Source organism: Vulpes lagopus, chromosome 2 (genome assembly GCF_018345385.1).
Source record: "Vulpes lagopus strain Blue_001 chromosome 2, ASM1834538v1, whole genome shotgun sequence".
In the NCBI taxonomy this organism is placed as follows: Eukaryota; Metazoa; Chordata; class Mammalia; order Carnivora; family Canidae; genus Vulpes; species Vulpes lagopus.
In genome coordinates, this window is record NC_054825.1 from 31,475,194 (window position 1) to 31,491,349 (window position 16,156).

General features: G+C 40.4%; 1 protein-coding gene across 1 annotated transcript in view; it reads left to right on the plus strand.

The window, feature by feature from the left end:
- The window catches only part of TLL2 (tolloid like 2), a 122,172-nt gene that overhangs the window by 53,407 nt on the left and 52,609 nt on the right, over positions 1–16,156 (plus strand). The window contains exons 4-5 of the mRNA XM_041732545.1: positions 11,837–11,992; positions 14,641–14,758. Coding sequence (XP_041588479.1) covers positions 11,837–11,992; positions 14,641–14,758 — 274 coding nt within the window. The remainder of the gene's footprint in view (positions 1–11,836; positions 11,993–14,640; positions 14,759–16,156) is intronic.

Consider the following 16,156-nt stretch of genomic DNA (forward strand, 5'->3'; position numbering starts at 1 on the left):
ATAGATGCCACGCCTGATTTTTTTTTTTTTGTTCCTAAGTGATTTATTGTTGTATAAGACCTCTCCCGAACCTAATGACTACAGTGATTTCTTATCTTTCATGATTCTGTGGGTTGACTGGGCTCTGTGGGGTGTTTCTTTGGCTGACATCATCTGGGTCACTCACTTGACTGGCCTGGGTGGCCCTGGGTGGTCCAAAAAAAGTTCTAATCACATGTGCCTCCATGTGGCTCTTCTCTCCACATGGATTTCCATTTAGCTGTCTAAACCGAGATTTTTTTTACAGTATGGCAGCTGGCTTCTCAGAGGGAAGAAGCAGAAGCCACCAGTCCACTTAAGGCTTGAACTCAGAGTACCCAGAATGCTACTTCCGCCACATTCTATTGGTCAAACAAGCCAAAAGTCCTGCCCAACTGCAAGAAGAAAATAGATTCCACTCCTTAATGTGAAAAACAGCATGAGCTCACAAGGATAAGAGCTGTGGCTGTATTTAGAGACCAGATCCTGCCTTTTCTCTGCATCTTACCTGCCAACCAGCAATAGACATGTCAGGGTTCTTAGTATTTACTAATCTGTTGGTATAAAATGATTCAACTGAAAAAACCTAGACAGTCAGACACACTTGGGTTTGCACCCCAGCTTAGTCACTTAGTAGCTAGGACCTCATATAAGTGTTCATATGAGGTTTGGAGAGAATTAGAAATAATATTTATGCAAAGTGCACAGCCAAGTGTCTGGAATTTAAGAGGTGCTGGACGAATGTAGCTACTCCACTTTTTCCTCTCTACCTCCACCTCCAAGAACAATATTATCCAGCATTGGAAGTGTATCATCCACCTCTGGACTGGGATTCCACAGCTGTTCAACAGCTGCACAGAAACACAATTAAGGGAGACCGGAAGAAATAAGGGGGCTGCAGCTCATTAACATTCTGCCTCGGGTATGTTGGCTTGTGCATGATACCCATACTGCAACAAGAGATTTTTGGGGGACTTTTTAAGGAGGACAGTGAATGCACGCCCCCAGCCACCATGCCTCATATCCCTAACAGGGTCTAAATCTGTAGTCTGCAGACCCTCCAATGTCCCTGTTTTTTTTTTTTAATATTTATTTATTTATTTACTCATGAGAAACACAGAGAGAGGGGGAGGCAGAGACGCAGGCAGAGGGAGAAGCAGGCTCCATGCAGGGAGCCCAACGTGGGACTCGATCCGGGTCTCCAGGATCACGCCCTGGGCCGAAGGCAGGCGCCAAACCGCTGAGCCACCTGGGCTGCCCCCGACCCTGGTTTTTTGGAAGAGGATAATGTTAAGGCGAAGCCAGTCTCTCCACTCCATATTGTAGCAGCAGATGCGCAGGGCCTTAAGCATCCTGGGCAAGCCTGATGACGAAGGAGACCCTTGGCATCCTCAGAGGTGAGCCGAGGGCAGGCTGTTCTAGTCCATCCCTCCAGCCTTCCCTCGATCTGATTCACCTCTCCAGGGCCTTGTCAGGCGCCAGCATGGGTGCCTCTTGTTTTTGTTTAAATTAAAGATAAGACAAATTGTGTCAATCTCAGATTCCCTTTTAATCATGACCTGACCCCCTCCCACCACCCCTAGAAAAAGAGACCGCCCAAGCAGGAGAAAGGATCTGAGGGAAGCCCCTCCACTCTGGCCCCTTGGCTTCAGCAGCGGTTTTATTTCCTGGCTTTATGTGGCTCCCCTCAGCCCTGACCAGAGGGATTTGTGCTCCCAGCTTTGGGAAAGGCTGGGGAGCTCATAGAATTGCTCGCTCAGCATTGCCCTGGCAGACCATTTGGTCTGAAGAGTCTCCCTCCCCTGGAGATGAGCGCTCAGCATGCATTTCAGGGCTGCTAATAGGATTAATGAAATGGAGTGTGTAACCGCTCCTCCAATGAAGCTGTGACTGTTCGATAGAGCCCGACTTCCAGAACCATATGCATAGGAGAGAATGGACCTTTCACTCCCAGTAACAGTTCCTAAGGGCTTTGTGCTGTAGGAATCACAATGGAATCTTGTTTTACCAGAGACCGCAAACTTGGGTACAAACAGAGCTACTCAGCACCTGAATCTTCGACGTCACCAATGTCGGTGTATCTGGGTGGAACCACTGGACCTAACTTTAGGCATTCTTTCCAGGCTGTCCTCATATGTGGACTTGCTAGCAATTACTGGAGCTCACATGGAGCCCTTACCATGGCAGGTGTTTGACAATCATTATCTGGTTCAGTGTCCCCAACACGAGCATGCAGCAGGAAGGAAGATTCAGAAGGCAAGAAGAATAGCTTATCCCAGGCCACACAAGTAAGCAAATGGCAGCGTTTATCTTGAGCCTAAGTCTCCCTATCTTAAACCCCCTGCTGTTAACCTTTGGGCAATAACAGTGGTTCTCAAACATCCCTGTGCTTTTAAACTACCTGAGAGCTTTAAAAACTCACATGCCTGGACTCCACTCACGTTTGATTGAGTTGCAATTTCAGGGCAGGGGGCGGACACCAGAATTTTTAAAAAGCTCCCCAGCTGATTCACATGTGCAGCTGGGTTTGAAAACCATCACATAGAATAATCCAGCCTCCACTTTCATGGAGGGGCTATTCTTTAGTCTTTCAAGGTTCACAGGCAAGCTGCGATTTTGCCCACCACCCTGGGGTGGGGGTAATGCAGATGGCTAGACTGTCAGAATGTTTGCTTCCAGTGTGGGAGTGACCAATTGAATCATGGAAAATTCCCAGTTCCTCACTGAGAAGGCTGGGGTAGGCCTGGTTCTATTGAGGACACGCCTGTGCCTTCAGCTGGAGATGAGACCTTGAATAGCTATGGCTGCTCTGCTTTTTCACTGAGGATAGGGTCTGCTCCCAGAGTCAGAGAATGGAAATGGACTTCATCCCCCAGCCTGCACCCCCCCCCCCCCCCCCCCCCCCCCCCCCCCCCCCCGCCAGTGTGTTAAATCCTTTCAAATGCCCCTGAGCTCCTCTTCAAATGTAGGACTCTTGGCCATAATAAATAAATACATCCTTCTATGTGGACTCTGATTCCAGATAGTAGTAATCCAAGAAAATCCAATAATGACAGTTGCATTAAGATCCTTCTTCCAGGCTAAGCAGAACATCTGTTTAGACATATTTTTAATCGGCAAATGCTTCCTGTGTTGAGTCCTCGGCAAATTAAATTTCTCACTGGACCGAGGGGGAAGCTGTCATTCAATAACCCATCTCTGGAAAATTACACCCTAGTCTCTTTCCAGGTGCACTTAAGATTTTCCCATGCTGACTCGGCTGCATACTGGCCCTAGCAATACTGGGTCACATGTATATATAGCACAGCTTGTCTGAAAAACACACAGTATCTTAGTGTTGGTCCCTTGAATAGAGAACTATTTCTGCCCATTCTCCAAAGGAAAGTTGGCGGCAGAAGAAAATTAAGAGACTTGTTGAAAACCCTATGGGAAATGAATAACAAACTTCCACTTGCTACATCGCTGCCTGTGATTACTTAAGATGTGAGGATTCTCAGGATTTAAACATTAAAGGTGTTAGGGCTGCCAATATTTTGGAGGGTTTCTGCCACAAAATTGTTTGGACTGTTGGGCTGTTTATTTTTAGAATAACTCATCCATTCTTTAATTAATTCATTCAAAATACAAAAGCAGTGAATGCTTACCACCAACCAGGCACTGTGCTGGGCATGACTAGAAGGATGAACAGGCCAGCCACAGTTGCTGCCCCCAGGGAGTTCCCTACCCATGGGGGCAACTCACATTTGAATGCACTTGGAGGCAATTTGTAGCCTAGGGTTGGGATGGCCAATTAGAATATCTGGAGAGCCCAGCAGCTAATGTCAATGGGTGAAGTGGGCTAGATAAGACAATGGGAAGTAGAGGATTCCAACAATCAGGAAAACATGTACCTTGGCTATGGCCAGCAGGTACTACTGAACTCTTAGTGGGTTGGAAATGATGGAAGATGGGCCCAATGTTGCCACATCTTTCTGTCTTTAAAGAAAAACTAGAAAATCTGGATTCTTATGTGAAATCCCATGATTTTTAAAAGTTGGCTTCTAAAGTGGTATTAAAACACAACAACAACAAAAAACACAGTGTGAGCCAAAAGCGTCCAGGCCAAGCAAAGCACATCTGTGGGTTGGGCTTATCCCAAGAATTGCAGGTGTATGACTTCTGATCTAGAAATTCTGCCAGTAAAACAATTATTTTCATGTTTAAAAATGTATTACATGACAGCCTTCTTATTTATATGACCAACTGCATTAGTAGGAACCCCTATACAAAAACAGAACTGCTGAAAATAATATATAACCTTCCCACCATCCCAAATAAAAGATACAGAGTTAAGATCAAAGGATAGACAGGGAGACTTCCATAATCAAGAGAGAATAGGGAATACAAATTCATAGAATTAAGCTTCAGGTGGTGGCAAGAATGTGCAGAGGGCATTAAAATTGGGCTGGGATTTAAGGGACAGGAGGCTGATGTCTTCATGCCTATAAATACAGGAGATATGGCTTTGGTCCCATGTGAAGCAAGAAGTGAATGCTGAGATCTTGCGTAAAAGGAACACCCTCAAAGGGCTTCATACTCATTAAAGAGAGAGAGAGAGAGAGAGAGAGAGAGGAAAAACTCTACCTAGTGGCTAAGAGGAGTAGCAAGAAATCTTGGCTATCTTCCCTGGGTTTTAATCTACGTGTATGTAAAAAAAAAAAAAAAAAAAAAAAAAAATATATATATATATATATATATATATATATATATATAAGAAACTGAATCTGAAAGCCTGTCCCCCATATAGGTATAAGTTCTCCAATTACATTTCCTAAATATGGAAACTCTAAACTTAGAAATTAACATAAAAATTGATCTAAGACCCTAGAATCCCAAGAGCCCCCCAAAAACAAAAAATAGGGTCACACTCATAATTGATGGCATTTGGGGCTCCTTTAGAAAGGAGTGATAATCCCTAAAAATAAGCTTTAAATAGAAACATTAGAAATGCAAAAAGTTAATCCATAGAGGAGAGTCAGCAGAAACAATAAATTGGAGATTTAGTACCCAAAGATACAGGAATAATAGAATGATCTGAAGGAGATAAAATAAGTATGTATAACAAAAGAGCCAATGGAAGAATTTGAAACTATAGTAGGGAAGAAAAAACATAACAGATTTAGAAGCCACTAGCTAGGGCTTTTAGAAATGATAACTATATTATTGAAACCGGAATGGGATAAATAGCATATTGAACATAACTGAAGAGAGGATTAGTGAAGTAGAAAATAGATCTGAGGAAAACACACATATTTCTCCACTGAGAGATAAAGAAAACATGGAAGAAGGTAAAGGGACAAAATAGATAAAAAGACACTGTTAAGTGTGTAATCAATAGAAATTCTTGAAGATGAGAGAACTTTCATAGAGAAACTGGGAAAGAGAATGCAGTGGTCAAACAGGTGAGGAAGTAGGATTTTCCACAGTTGAAGAATTATACTGTCCCAAGCAGAGAATTCATACAAATCCACATGTAGACAATTATAAAGATGCTGAGGAATGCTAAAGACAAAGAACAAAAGAAGGAGAACAGAACAAAAGATAAGACAGATAACAGGTGAAGGAATATACCATTAAACTATAAGGATACCTTCTGTTGGTAACAATGAAGACCAAAAGACACTGAAATACTATCTTTGAAGTGCTGAGGGAAAAATATCTGTCAACTTAGAATTCTGTACATTCCTAGCTAAACTTAGTTTTCACAGTCTTGGATAAAATAAATTGAGCGAAGATGAAAGAGAGTGAGGATAAAATAAACTGAGAGTTTATTGTCATCATGAAAGAATAATAAAAGATACATTTCCAAGAGGGAGATTTGGGGTGCAAGAAATGGCAGTAAGCAAGGAAATGGTAATGTGAAGGTAGATATAAATCTGTATTGCAAACAAACAGATCATTGATAATAGTGACTAATTTGGGGTCTTAAAAGCAAGTAAACAATTACATGAAAAATCAGGTCTGTTTATAAATTAAAATACTTTAAGATCCTTGTATTCTCAGAATGAGAATGGAGGTACTGATTTCTTCAGAGCCATCTTGTAATTTGCTAATTCTCTGTACTTGTTAAGCCCAGTACGAATGTTAAAAATTAAAATCAATACTAAAGAATAGAAAGGAGATAATGGAAATAAAAAGTAAATATAGAAAAATATCTTAATCCTACAGAAAGCAGTAAAGGAGGATAAAAAAGCAAAGAGAAAAATAGCAAATAATACACACATACACACAAAGGAGGAGATAAGCCCAGGTATGTCAGTTATAAAATAAGCATAATTCATCTGTTAGATTCTCAGATTGAACAATAAGGGAAAAAATGTAGGTATTTGATGTTTATAACAGATATACCTAAAATCTAATTATGATTATATGCAGAAATCCCCCAGAAAATATTAGCAAATCAAAACCATCAATGTATAAAAAATAATTATACACCATAATCAAGTGGAATTTATTCCAGGTATGAAAGGCTGGTTCAACATTTGAAAATCAATCAATATAACCTTACCTTAACAACAAGTTAAAAAGGAAAAATCCCATGGTCACATCAACTGATGCATAAAAAGCATCTAACAAAAGCTAACATTTACAGTAAAAACACAGAATTTAGGAATAGAGAGAATATATCTTAACTTGATAATGAGCATCTGCCAAAAACCTACAGTTTGCATCTTGTTTTTTTTTTTTTTTTTTAAATTTATTTATGATAGTCACACAGAGAGAGAGAGGCAGACACACAGGCAGAGGGAGAAGCAGGCTCCATGCACCTGGAGCCCGACGTGGGGTTTGATCCCGGGTCTCCAGGATCACGCTCTGGGCCAAAGGCAGGCACCAAACTGCTGCGCCACCCAGGGATCCCCTACAGTTTACATCTTAATAGTGAAAGACTAATTACTTCCCCCAAACCAGGAACAAGACAAGGATGTCTGCTTTCATGCTCTTATTCCATATAGTTCTGGAAGTTATAGATACTGCAATGAGGCAAGAAGAAGAAATTAAAGGCATAAACATTGGAAAGGAAAAAATAAAACTGTTTCTATTTCCAAATGACTTGTTTATTTAGAAGATCCCAAGAAATTAAAAAAGAATCCTAGAACTAATAAGTGAACTTAGGAAGATGGCAGATACAGGCCAAAAACCCCAAATGCCTACATTTCTATATACTTAGAATAATCGTGCAGAAATAAAAATTTAAAACACGATACCATTTATAAGCACTCAAAGAAAATGAAATACCTATACACTTAAAAAAACATGTACAATATTTGTATACTAAAAATTATACAAGACTGATGAAAGAAATCAATAAAGACCCACATAAATGGAGAGATATACTATGTCTAGGGATTGGAAGACTGAATATGGTAAAGATGCCGGTTATCTCCAAATTGATCTACAGATTTAATGTAATTCCTATAAAAATCCCAGCATCTCTTTTTCTTGTAAGTGTAGACAACCTTATTCTAAAATCTATATGAACAGACATAAAATTTACATGGAAACATAACTAAGACAATCATGGAAAAAGAGTATAACCTGGCAGTAATCACTCTCCCAGATACTAAAGCTTACTATGTAATTATGGTAATCAAGTCAATGTCATATTAGCAGAGGGAGAAACACATAGATCAATGGGACAAAATAGAGAACCCAGAAATCAACTCATGTACCATACAACCCAGTAATTCCACTCTTGGGTATTCATCTCAGAGAAATGAAAGCTTATCTTCACACAAACACTTGTGTATCAGTGCTTGTAACAGCTTTATTTGTAATATCAGGAAACAACCCAGATATCTTTTCCTAGGTGAATGGTTAAACAAATGGTGGCACATGCATACCATGGAATACTACTCAGCAATAAAAGGAAACTATTGATTCATAAAACAACTCAGATGAATCTCTAAGGAATTGTGCAAGTAAGAAAAGCTAATTCCCAAAGGTGATATGCTATAAAATTCCATTTACATAATGTTCTTCAAAAGACAAAATTATCTAAATGAAGAACAGATCCTTGAGAGTTTAAGGATGGACGAGAGGAGAGGGGCAGGGATGTGGATATGATTATAAAAGGCCAACATAAAGGATCCTTATGGTAATGCAGCTGTTCAGTATCTTGAATGTGGTGGTGGTTACACAAACATATACAGGTGATAAAATCCCATAGAACTACACACACACACACACACACACACACACACACACACAGTGAGGAGTGGGTGGCGCCTGGGTGGCTCAGTTGGTTAAGCGTCTGCCTTTGGCTCAGGTCATGAACCCTGAGCCCTGAGATCAAGCCCCGAGTTGGGCTCCCTGCTTAACAAGGAGTCTGCTTCTCCCTCTCCCTCTGCCCCTACCCTCCGCTCATGCTCTCTCTCTCTCTCTCTCTCTCTCTCTCTCATTTGCTTTCTCTTTAATAAGTAAAATCTTTTAAAAAATGAGTGGAAAAAAAGCTCTATGTGGCAAACATTAATCAAAATAAAACTGATAATAGTAATATTAATATCAAAATAATCTTTATTATGGATGAACATTATTAGATATAAAAGAAGGCCATTAATGGTGAAAGAAATAATTCAGTGGGAGCATTTAACAGTCCTTTGCATGTATTACTTAAACAACATAGCTTTGAACAATACAAAGCAGAAATTAAGAATAAAGGAGAAAATGACAATCCAAAATCTTAATTGTCAGGGTTGTTTAAAGCACTTTTCTCAGTAACTGATACACCAAAGACCTAAAATAGTTGTAAGATAGAATATGTGAATAACATATGTAGCACCCTTTAACCATCAATTACAGAAATGGATGCACATTATCCCAAAGACATATGGAACATTTATAAAAACTAAATCACGTACTGGGCTGCAAAGGAAGATTCAGAATACCAAAGAATTGATACCTGGGAGCATGGGCTAGTCATCTATGGCCAGGAGGCCAAATCCAGCCTGCCATCTGTTTTTGCAAATAAACTGTTATTGGAACACAGCCATATCCATTCATTTACATATTGTCAATGGCTGCCATCGCACTATAGTGGCAGAACTGTTTGGTTGCAACAGAGAACATATTAACCACAAAACTTAAAATATTTACTATCGATTGCCCTTTTACAGGAAAAGTTTGCTGACCCCTGCCTTGGAGAATGGGTCCTTGGGACATAAAACAATGTTAGGAATCAGTAACACGCACAGAAAAACAAATACTTAGAAATTAAAAATCACGTTTCTAAATAATTCAAAGTTCAAAGAAGAAAACTTAAGTGGAGCTAATAGGATGTATCACTGACTAACATTGAAATGTACATGTCACATCATGGAATGCTGATAAAGAAGAACTCCGAGAAATTGTAGTCTTAGCATGTTAATAGGATATAAGAAAAATTGAAAATTATGTACCAAACATTCAACTCAAGAAGCCATAAGAGGATGGCTAACTAATTTGTTACAAGAGTACCAAGACAATTCTATAGGGGAAAAACTTAGCTTTTCAACAAATGGTGCTAGAAAAACTAGATATCCACAGCAAAAGAATAAAACTAGACCCCTACCTCACACTATATACAAAAATTAATTCAAAATGATTAAAGACTTAAATATAAGCACCAAAACTATAGAACTATAGATAGAAACATAGATATAAATCATTGTGAGGTTGGATTAGGCTGTAATTACTGAAGTATGGTACAAAAAGCATAAGAAACAAAAGAAAATGTGGATAAATTGGAAAATTGGACTTCATCAAAATTTAGAACTTTTATGCTTCAAGGGATACTATTGTAAAAATGAGAAAACAACCTATAGAATAAGAAAATATTTGTAAATCATATGTCTGATAAGGGTCTAGTATGCAGAATATATAAAGAGTAATTATAACAGTAAAAAGACAACCCAATTAAGGAATAGACATTTCTCCAAAGAGGATATGCAAATGACTAATAACATGAAGAGATGTTTGGTTCATTAGGGAAATGCAAATCAAAACCACAAAGAGATGCTACCTCACACCCATTAGGATGGCTATAATCAACAGGCTTGACAATAACAGAGTGTTGACAAGTATGTGGAACATGGGAACCCTGATACGTTGCTGATGGGAATGTAAAATGGTGCAGCTGCTTTGGAAAACAGTCTGCTAGTTCTTCAAAAAATTAAATATAGAATTACTGTATGATCCAACAATTCCAGTCTATGGCATATACCCAAGAGAACTGAAAACATGTGTCCGCACAAAAATGTGTACATTAATGTTCATAATAGTATTATTCGTGATAGCCAAAAAGCCAAAAATGTCCATCAGCTGAGAAATGGATAAACAAAATGTGATATATCCATGCAATGGAATATTATTCAGCCATAAAATGTAACAGAGTACTAATACATGCTACAACATGGATGAACCTTGAAAGCATGCTAGGTAAAAGAAACCAGACACAAAGTGCCACATATTGCATGATTCCATTGATATGAAAATGTTTAGAATAGGCAAATCCATATAAACAGAAAGTGGATTACTGGTGGCCAAGGACTGGGGCTGGGGGTAGAAATGGGGTATGACTGCTACTAGGTTTCTTTTGGGGTGATGAAAATGTGGAGTTCTATAGTGGTGATGGTTGCACATCTTTGTGAATATACTAAAAATCACTAAACCATATGCTTTAAAAGCATGTCTATGATGGTGTGCGAATTGTATCTGTAGTTTTTTTTTTTTTAAAAAAAGAAGACGGAAAGGACATCAATAAAATAAGTGAAAATGGAAGAAAGTAATAAAATAAAATTAATGAAATAATGAAAAATGAGTAAGATCAACAAAATCAAAAACTGATTTTTAGGGAGAAGATAGAGAAACTAAAGAGAAAATGCTCCAAATGAGAGTAATGAGGGAATCTGAGCAGGTAGGCTAAAAACAAAACCTTCCATTGTCTGAATGATGAATAAAATGAGTGTGGATTTGGTTATCTGGGTGCCATAGGTTGAAACGATTCTACACCACCTTGTCTGTCTCTGCTATTTCCAGGGCACACCTTGGACTCAGAACCTTAACAGAGCCTCCCTTTCTTTCCCACATCTCTCTCCTCAAGGTCCAGCTGGGCCGAGAGCCTGGAAGAGCTGGGGGAGTTTATGAAGCTCTGCTTTTTCCAGGGTTTATTTTTCCAGCATCACAGACTGGTTCACTTTATTTGTCAAACTGGCTAAATGATTTTCAACATTTGCAATATTGGTGGGCATTTGGTCAGGGCATGGGATTGGCTTGGTGAGTTCCATTACATGTTCCCAGCGCTGAGAAGAGAGTACATCCCTGACTCAGCTCTGTCCCCAAGGATGCCTCATTGGGCCCCACTTGATTTTGAGCATCTCAGGCTGCCTTGGAGCCCACAGCGCCTTGTTCCAGGCTTCCATCATCATAGGCCCAGCAACATTACCAACACCAGGAGGTTCAAAACCTTGAGCAGACCAAATGCCCTCTTTAGAACATAGGTTCTTAGCACCCCTTTTTGTGGATTCATGGATAATATAGTCTTAACCATAATGTACAGAAGGAATTAAAGGCAAGGATACCTGGGTGGCTCAGTGGTTGAGTGTCTGCCTTTGGCTCAGGTCATGATCCCGGGGTCCTGGGATTGAGTCCTATATCGGGTTCCCTGTGAGGAGCCTGCTTCTCCCTCTGCCTATGTCTCTGCCTCTCTTTCTGTGTCTCTCATGAATAAATAAATAAAATCTTAAAAATAAAAAAAGTAAAAGGAATTAAAGGCAGAATAAATGGTAGTGTGTCTCTCTTGCAGATGGTGAGGAGAATGCTATGCTTCCGCACAGCCCCAGGACCTCAGATGCCAGAGCTAAGACCTTTTCTCCCCGTGTCCGGAGAGCCACAACCTCAAGGACAGAGAGAATATGGCCTGGAGGGGTCATCCCCTACGTCATTGGTGGGAACTTCACTGGTCAGTAGCCCCAGTCCCTCCTCCTCTGGGGCATCGTGCTTTGTCTCTCAGGAAGACTCAGGTAGGGTGGAGCAGATGCTGGGCCCCAGCGGTCCTACCTGCTAATACTCCATTATGCCTTCAGGGCTCATGCACTAAGCCTAGTGAAATTGCAGTTTCTGCTGGGGCTGTGTCCTCAGAGGTGGCCACCTAGGCCGCAAGGCTTCATGCAGGGGGTGACATTTGACCCTGGTCTTGAAATATAGACAGGGTTTGCACAGTGGGTATGTGAGCAAAGCCCTCCAGGCAGAAGGAAGCTGTAAGTAGTCACACGTGGTGGCTTACCTGTCTTCTCTCCTCGTTGCAGGGGTGGGGCACCCTGCACCACCCGCCACCCCCACAGAACTATACAAGGTAGCCGGAGTGGGCCATTAGATGTTGGCCAGTCCTGGCTGCAGCACTTGCCAGCAGTCTACCTGGGGCAAGCTACTTAACCTCCCCATGCCTAGCACATTATTTCTCTAGGCCTTCTCATGGTTAATTCTTATCGCTGACATCTCAGATCAGATGACATGTCCCCAGAAAGGCCTTCTTTTCCTCCCCAATACCCCTGATTCCCCCACTTGCTTTCAGGACCCCATTTTTTTCTTAAAGATTTACTTATTTATTTATGATAGAGAGAGAGAGAAAGAGAGAGAGAGAGAGGCAGAGACACAGGAGGAGGGAGAAGCAGGCTCCATGCCGGGAGCCCGATGCGGGACTCGATCCTGGGACTCCAGGATCACGCCCCAGGCCAAAGGCAGGCACCAAACAGCTGAGCCACCCAGGGATCCCCAGGACCCCATTTTCTAGTCTCTATGATACTTCCCGTTACCTGAAATGATTCGACTTTTATTTTTGTTCTGCCTGTTTTTGTCTCCAGCCCAATTGCTATGGGCACAGGGATCTTTTATCTGTCTTGTTTTCATTCCTACACTGAGAACATTCCAGTGTTCAATGTACCAATGAACATCTTGGTTTCATTCTCCAACACTGAGAACAGAACAGGGCCGAGTAGTGGATGGTCAACGGTTGTGCCCACAGCAGGCCTGTGGCCGGTGTTAGTTGAATGCCCGGGGGGTGGGAGAAAGCCACACAGAGTGGCCTCTTCTGGGCTCCCAATTCTGACAGCCCATGCAAGTCTGCCTCCTCTCTGCGGGTCTGTGACTTCTGGGAGAGGTGGTTGATGAGGCGGATGTCCTGAAGCCACTGAACATCACCAGTAAGTAAAGGCACTGTGAAGACGTACATGACAGGGACCTAGCAGCTGGCGGAGAGCATGGAGCGTCCCCAGCCCACCCGTTCTTCTCTCTCCCTGCAGTATCACTCCCGTGCCATTAACCCAGGGCTTTCTCGTGCTGGATACTTAATTAGATGCTGGCGATAAAAAAATGACCAAGACTTCACCTGCCCTCAAGGAACTGCATCATTTGGAGAGAAAGCAGTGCGCCTAAAGAAGTGAAATGTTGAAATTTTAACCAGCTACTCACCTTTGTTCTCTGGCACTTAACTATGCTCTTTCAAATCTGATGTGCTTTCCTGACCAAAGATTTATATAACCTTCATCAAAGTTAACTAATTTTATATAGAGTACTCTCTTTACGTGGTGGTTTTTGTTATTCTGTAATTAATAGGATTGCTATTTTGGTGAGTGATTGAACTACAAACGATCTGAACTAAGAATATTAAGATGTAAAAAAAGAAAAAAGGACAGCTAGATTACTCTTTGTTCTGTAGTTACATTTTTAGGGACAACAATATGACACCACACCTATGTCTTCCAGACAATGATGGGAGCCTCCCCATTGCTTTGTTTGTGTTTGGCAACCTGGTCACTGCAGAACTCAGATGACACCCCCAGCCATCCTTTGTACTCCACAAACAACTATTTTTCTAGATCCTTCTCATTGTTTCTGGCAAATCAAAATAGTCTTCTTTATCTCAGATTGATAGATTTTTTTTAAAGAATACTTACTGACTAACAATCATCCAGAGTTTACAACTACTCTGTTCTTGCTCCCAGACAGTTTACTTACTGTCTATTTTTCAATACATTTCCAGCCAAGGAAATATGAAGACACTTTCAGAGAAAGTATGAAATTCATCTGTTTTCAATGGCTTTGTAGAAAATAAGGCTCAAGGATCCACCAGAAAATACTGCACCCCCATGCAAAAGTAGCATGAATGTACATGAAAATAAACCTTTTTAGAGCATATGGGCACATGTTCCTATAGATATAAAATAAAATGAGGCTGCAGAATGCAGTGCTGGTGAGCTACTTCAAAAACCTCAAATTTTCAAATTGAATAATCTGGGTAAGATTTTTTTTTTTTAAGTTTAGAAAAGCACTTTCCATTCAAAGGAAACACTGGAGAGCCTGGGATATCCTGAAAATCTATTTTTACCCTCTTTTCCATTCATAAACTCTTACTCTCTGAGTTTTAGTAATTCAGGAAAGTTATATTCTTAGCAAGGGAAATTCTTATTCCTAGTGCATTTCTATTCTGGGTCATCCAAAAAGCTCTTTTGCTCATTGGAACAAGCGTTGTTGTAAGTCACCATGCCTTACGGCCTCTGAAGGAGGCATGGATCTATCAGTGCAGTGATGAGACTTACTCTGTCATTTCAGGAAGCCAGAGGGCCATTTTTAAGCAGGCCATGAGACATTGGGAGAAACACACCTGTGTGACCTTCATAGAAAGGACTGATGAAGAGAGCTTTATTGTGTTCAGTTATAGGACTTGTGGGTAAGTAAGCAAAAGCAAGGTCATCTCAGCAGAATCAGAGCCAGACACATCTGATGGCTCATGAGTGTTGAATTTTCTCTGGAAAACGAAATATTTCCAAGGAGCGGTCATAAATAGCAGCCTAGGAGTTGTCAGAAACTCCCCTTGCCCTCAATAAACTCATAATCCAAGGATGAAGTAGGTGGGTCAGAAAGAAGACTCTAGGAAGACAACGGGTCTGAGTCTCCTGTCATGAGAGTGGTTGAAGGAATTGAGGGTGTTTCATATGGAGAAGTGGTTCTGAACCAATTGGAGGTCAGCAATCCTACTGAGAATCTGACAAAGCTCTGGGCTTCCTCATGACAGATAAAGATTTATGCAAAATTCTGCATGTAATTTTATGGATTTCATGGGCTTACAGACTTCCTCCAGAAAACATAACAAAGCATAAGATGCCTGGATTGTGACTAAACTTACCTGTTATGCCAGTAAATGTAAGTGTGATGTACTCTCATACTGAAAGAAAAAGTTTCCCATACTGGTTCAGATACTTCACCCCAGCTACATGGTGTGTGCATGAAATGACTACTGAAGGATATGACCCACGAAGGTTTCATGTAAAAGGAAAGAAGGCACATAGGCAAATGCTAACAAAAAGAATGTTGGGATCATAATTTTAGCTATGGACAAGGCATTTTTAGTTTCGTTCCTGTATTGTTTTGTTTTTAAAGTCAGAAAGAGTTTTTAAAAAGGTGAGATGCTTTATAATGAGAAAAAGTACAAGCTACAGTGAGAATATGACCCTCATAAATCTTTATGCACCAAACGGCGTAGTCATAAAACCAGCCCCAGGGAATTCAAGGGGAAATCGACAGAAACATCAGCAGCAAGCGTCTTTATTTCATTTCTGTCAGCCTAAGTAAAGCAATGGCAAATTGGCCAAAAAATAAATAGAGATTTGTAGAGGATTGAAAAAATATAATTAATAGAGTTGATCCTCTGGATCCTATTCTGCAATATGATAACACAGCTTTTAAGTGTGTATTGAACATTTATAGAATTGTCCATCTGTTAAGCATGACGAACACCTCAACGGATTCTCAAAGGCAGAAATAACATTAACAACATATTCTCTGATTACAAAGCAATGAGACTGGACATCATAACAAAAAGTAGAATAAACACCCTGCATTACCTAGTAAGTTAAAAGCTCCATTTTTTGTTTGTACAACTATTAGGTCATAAAGAAATCAGGATTAATATTACAAGATGTAGGCAATAAAAGCCCCACAATTTTAAGTTAAAGAGATATATAGCTAAAGCTGTGTGTGTGTGTGTGTGTGTGTGTGTGTGTGTTTGTGTGTGTATCCCAACAGCCCACATCAGATTCAATAATGATAATTCTAGAAACATTCCTGT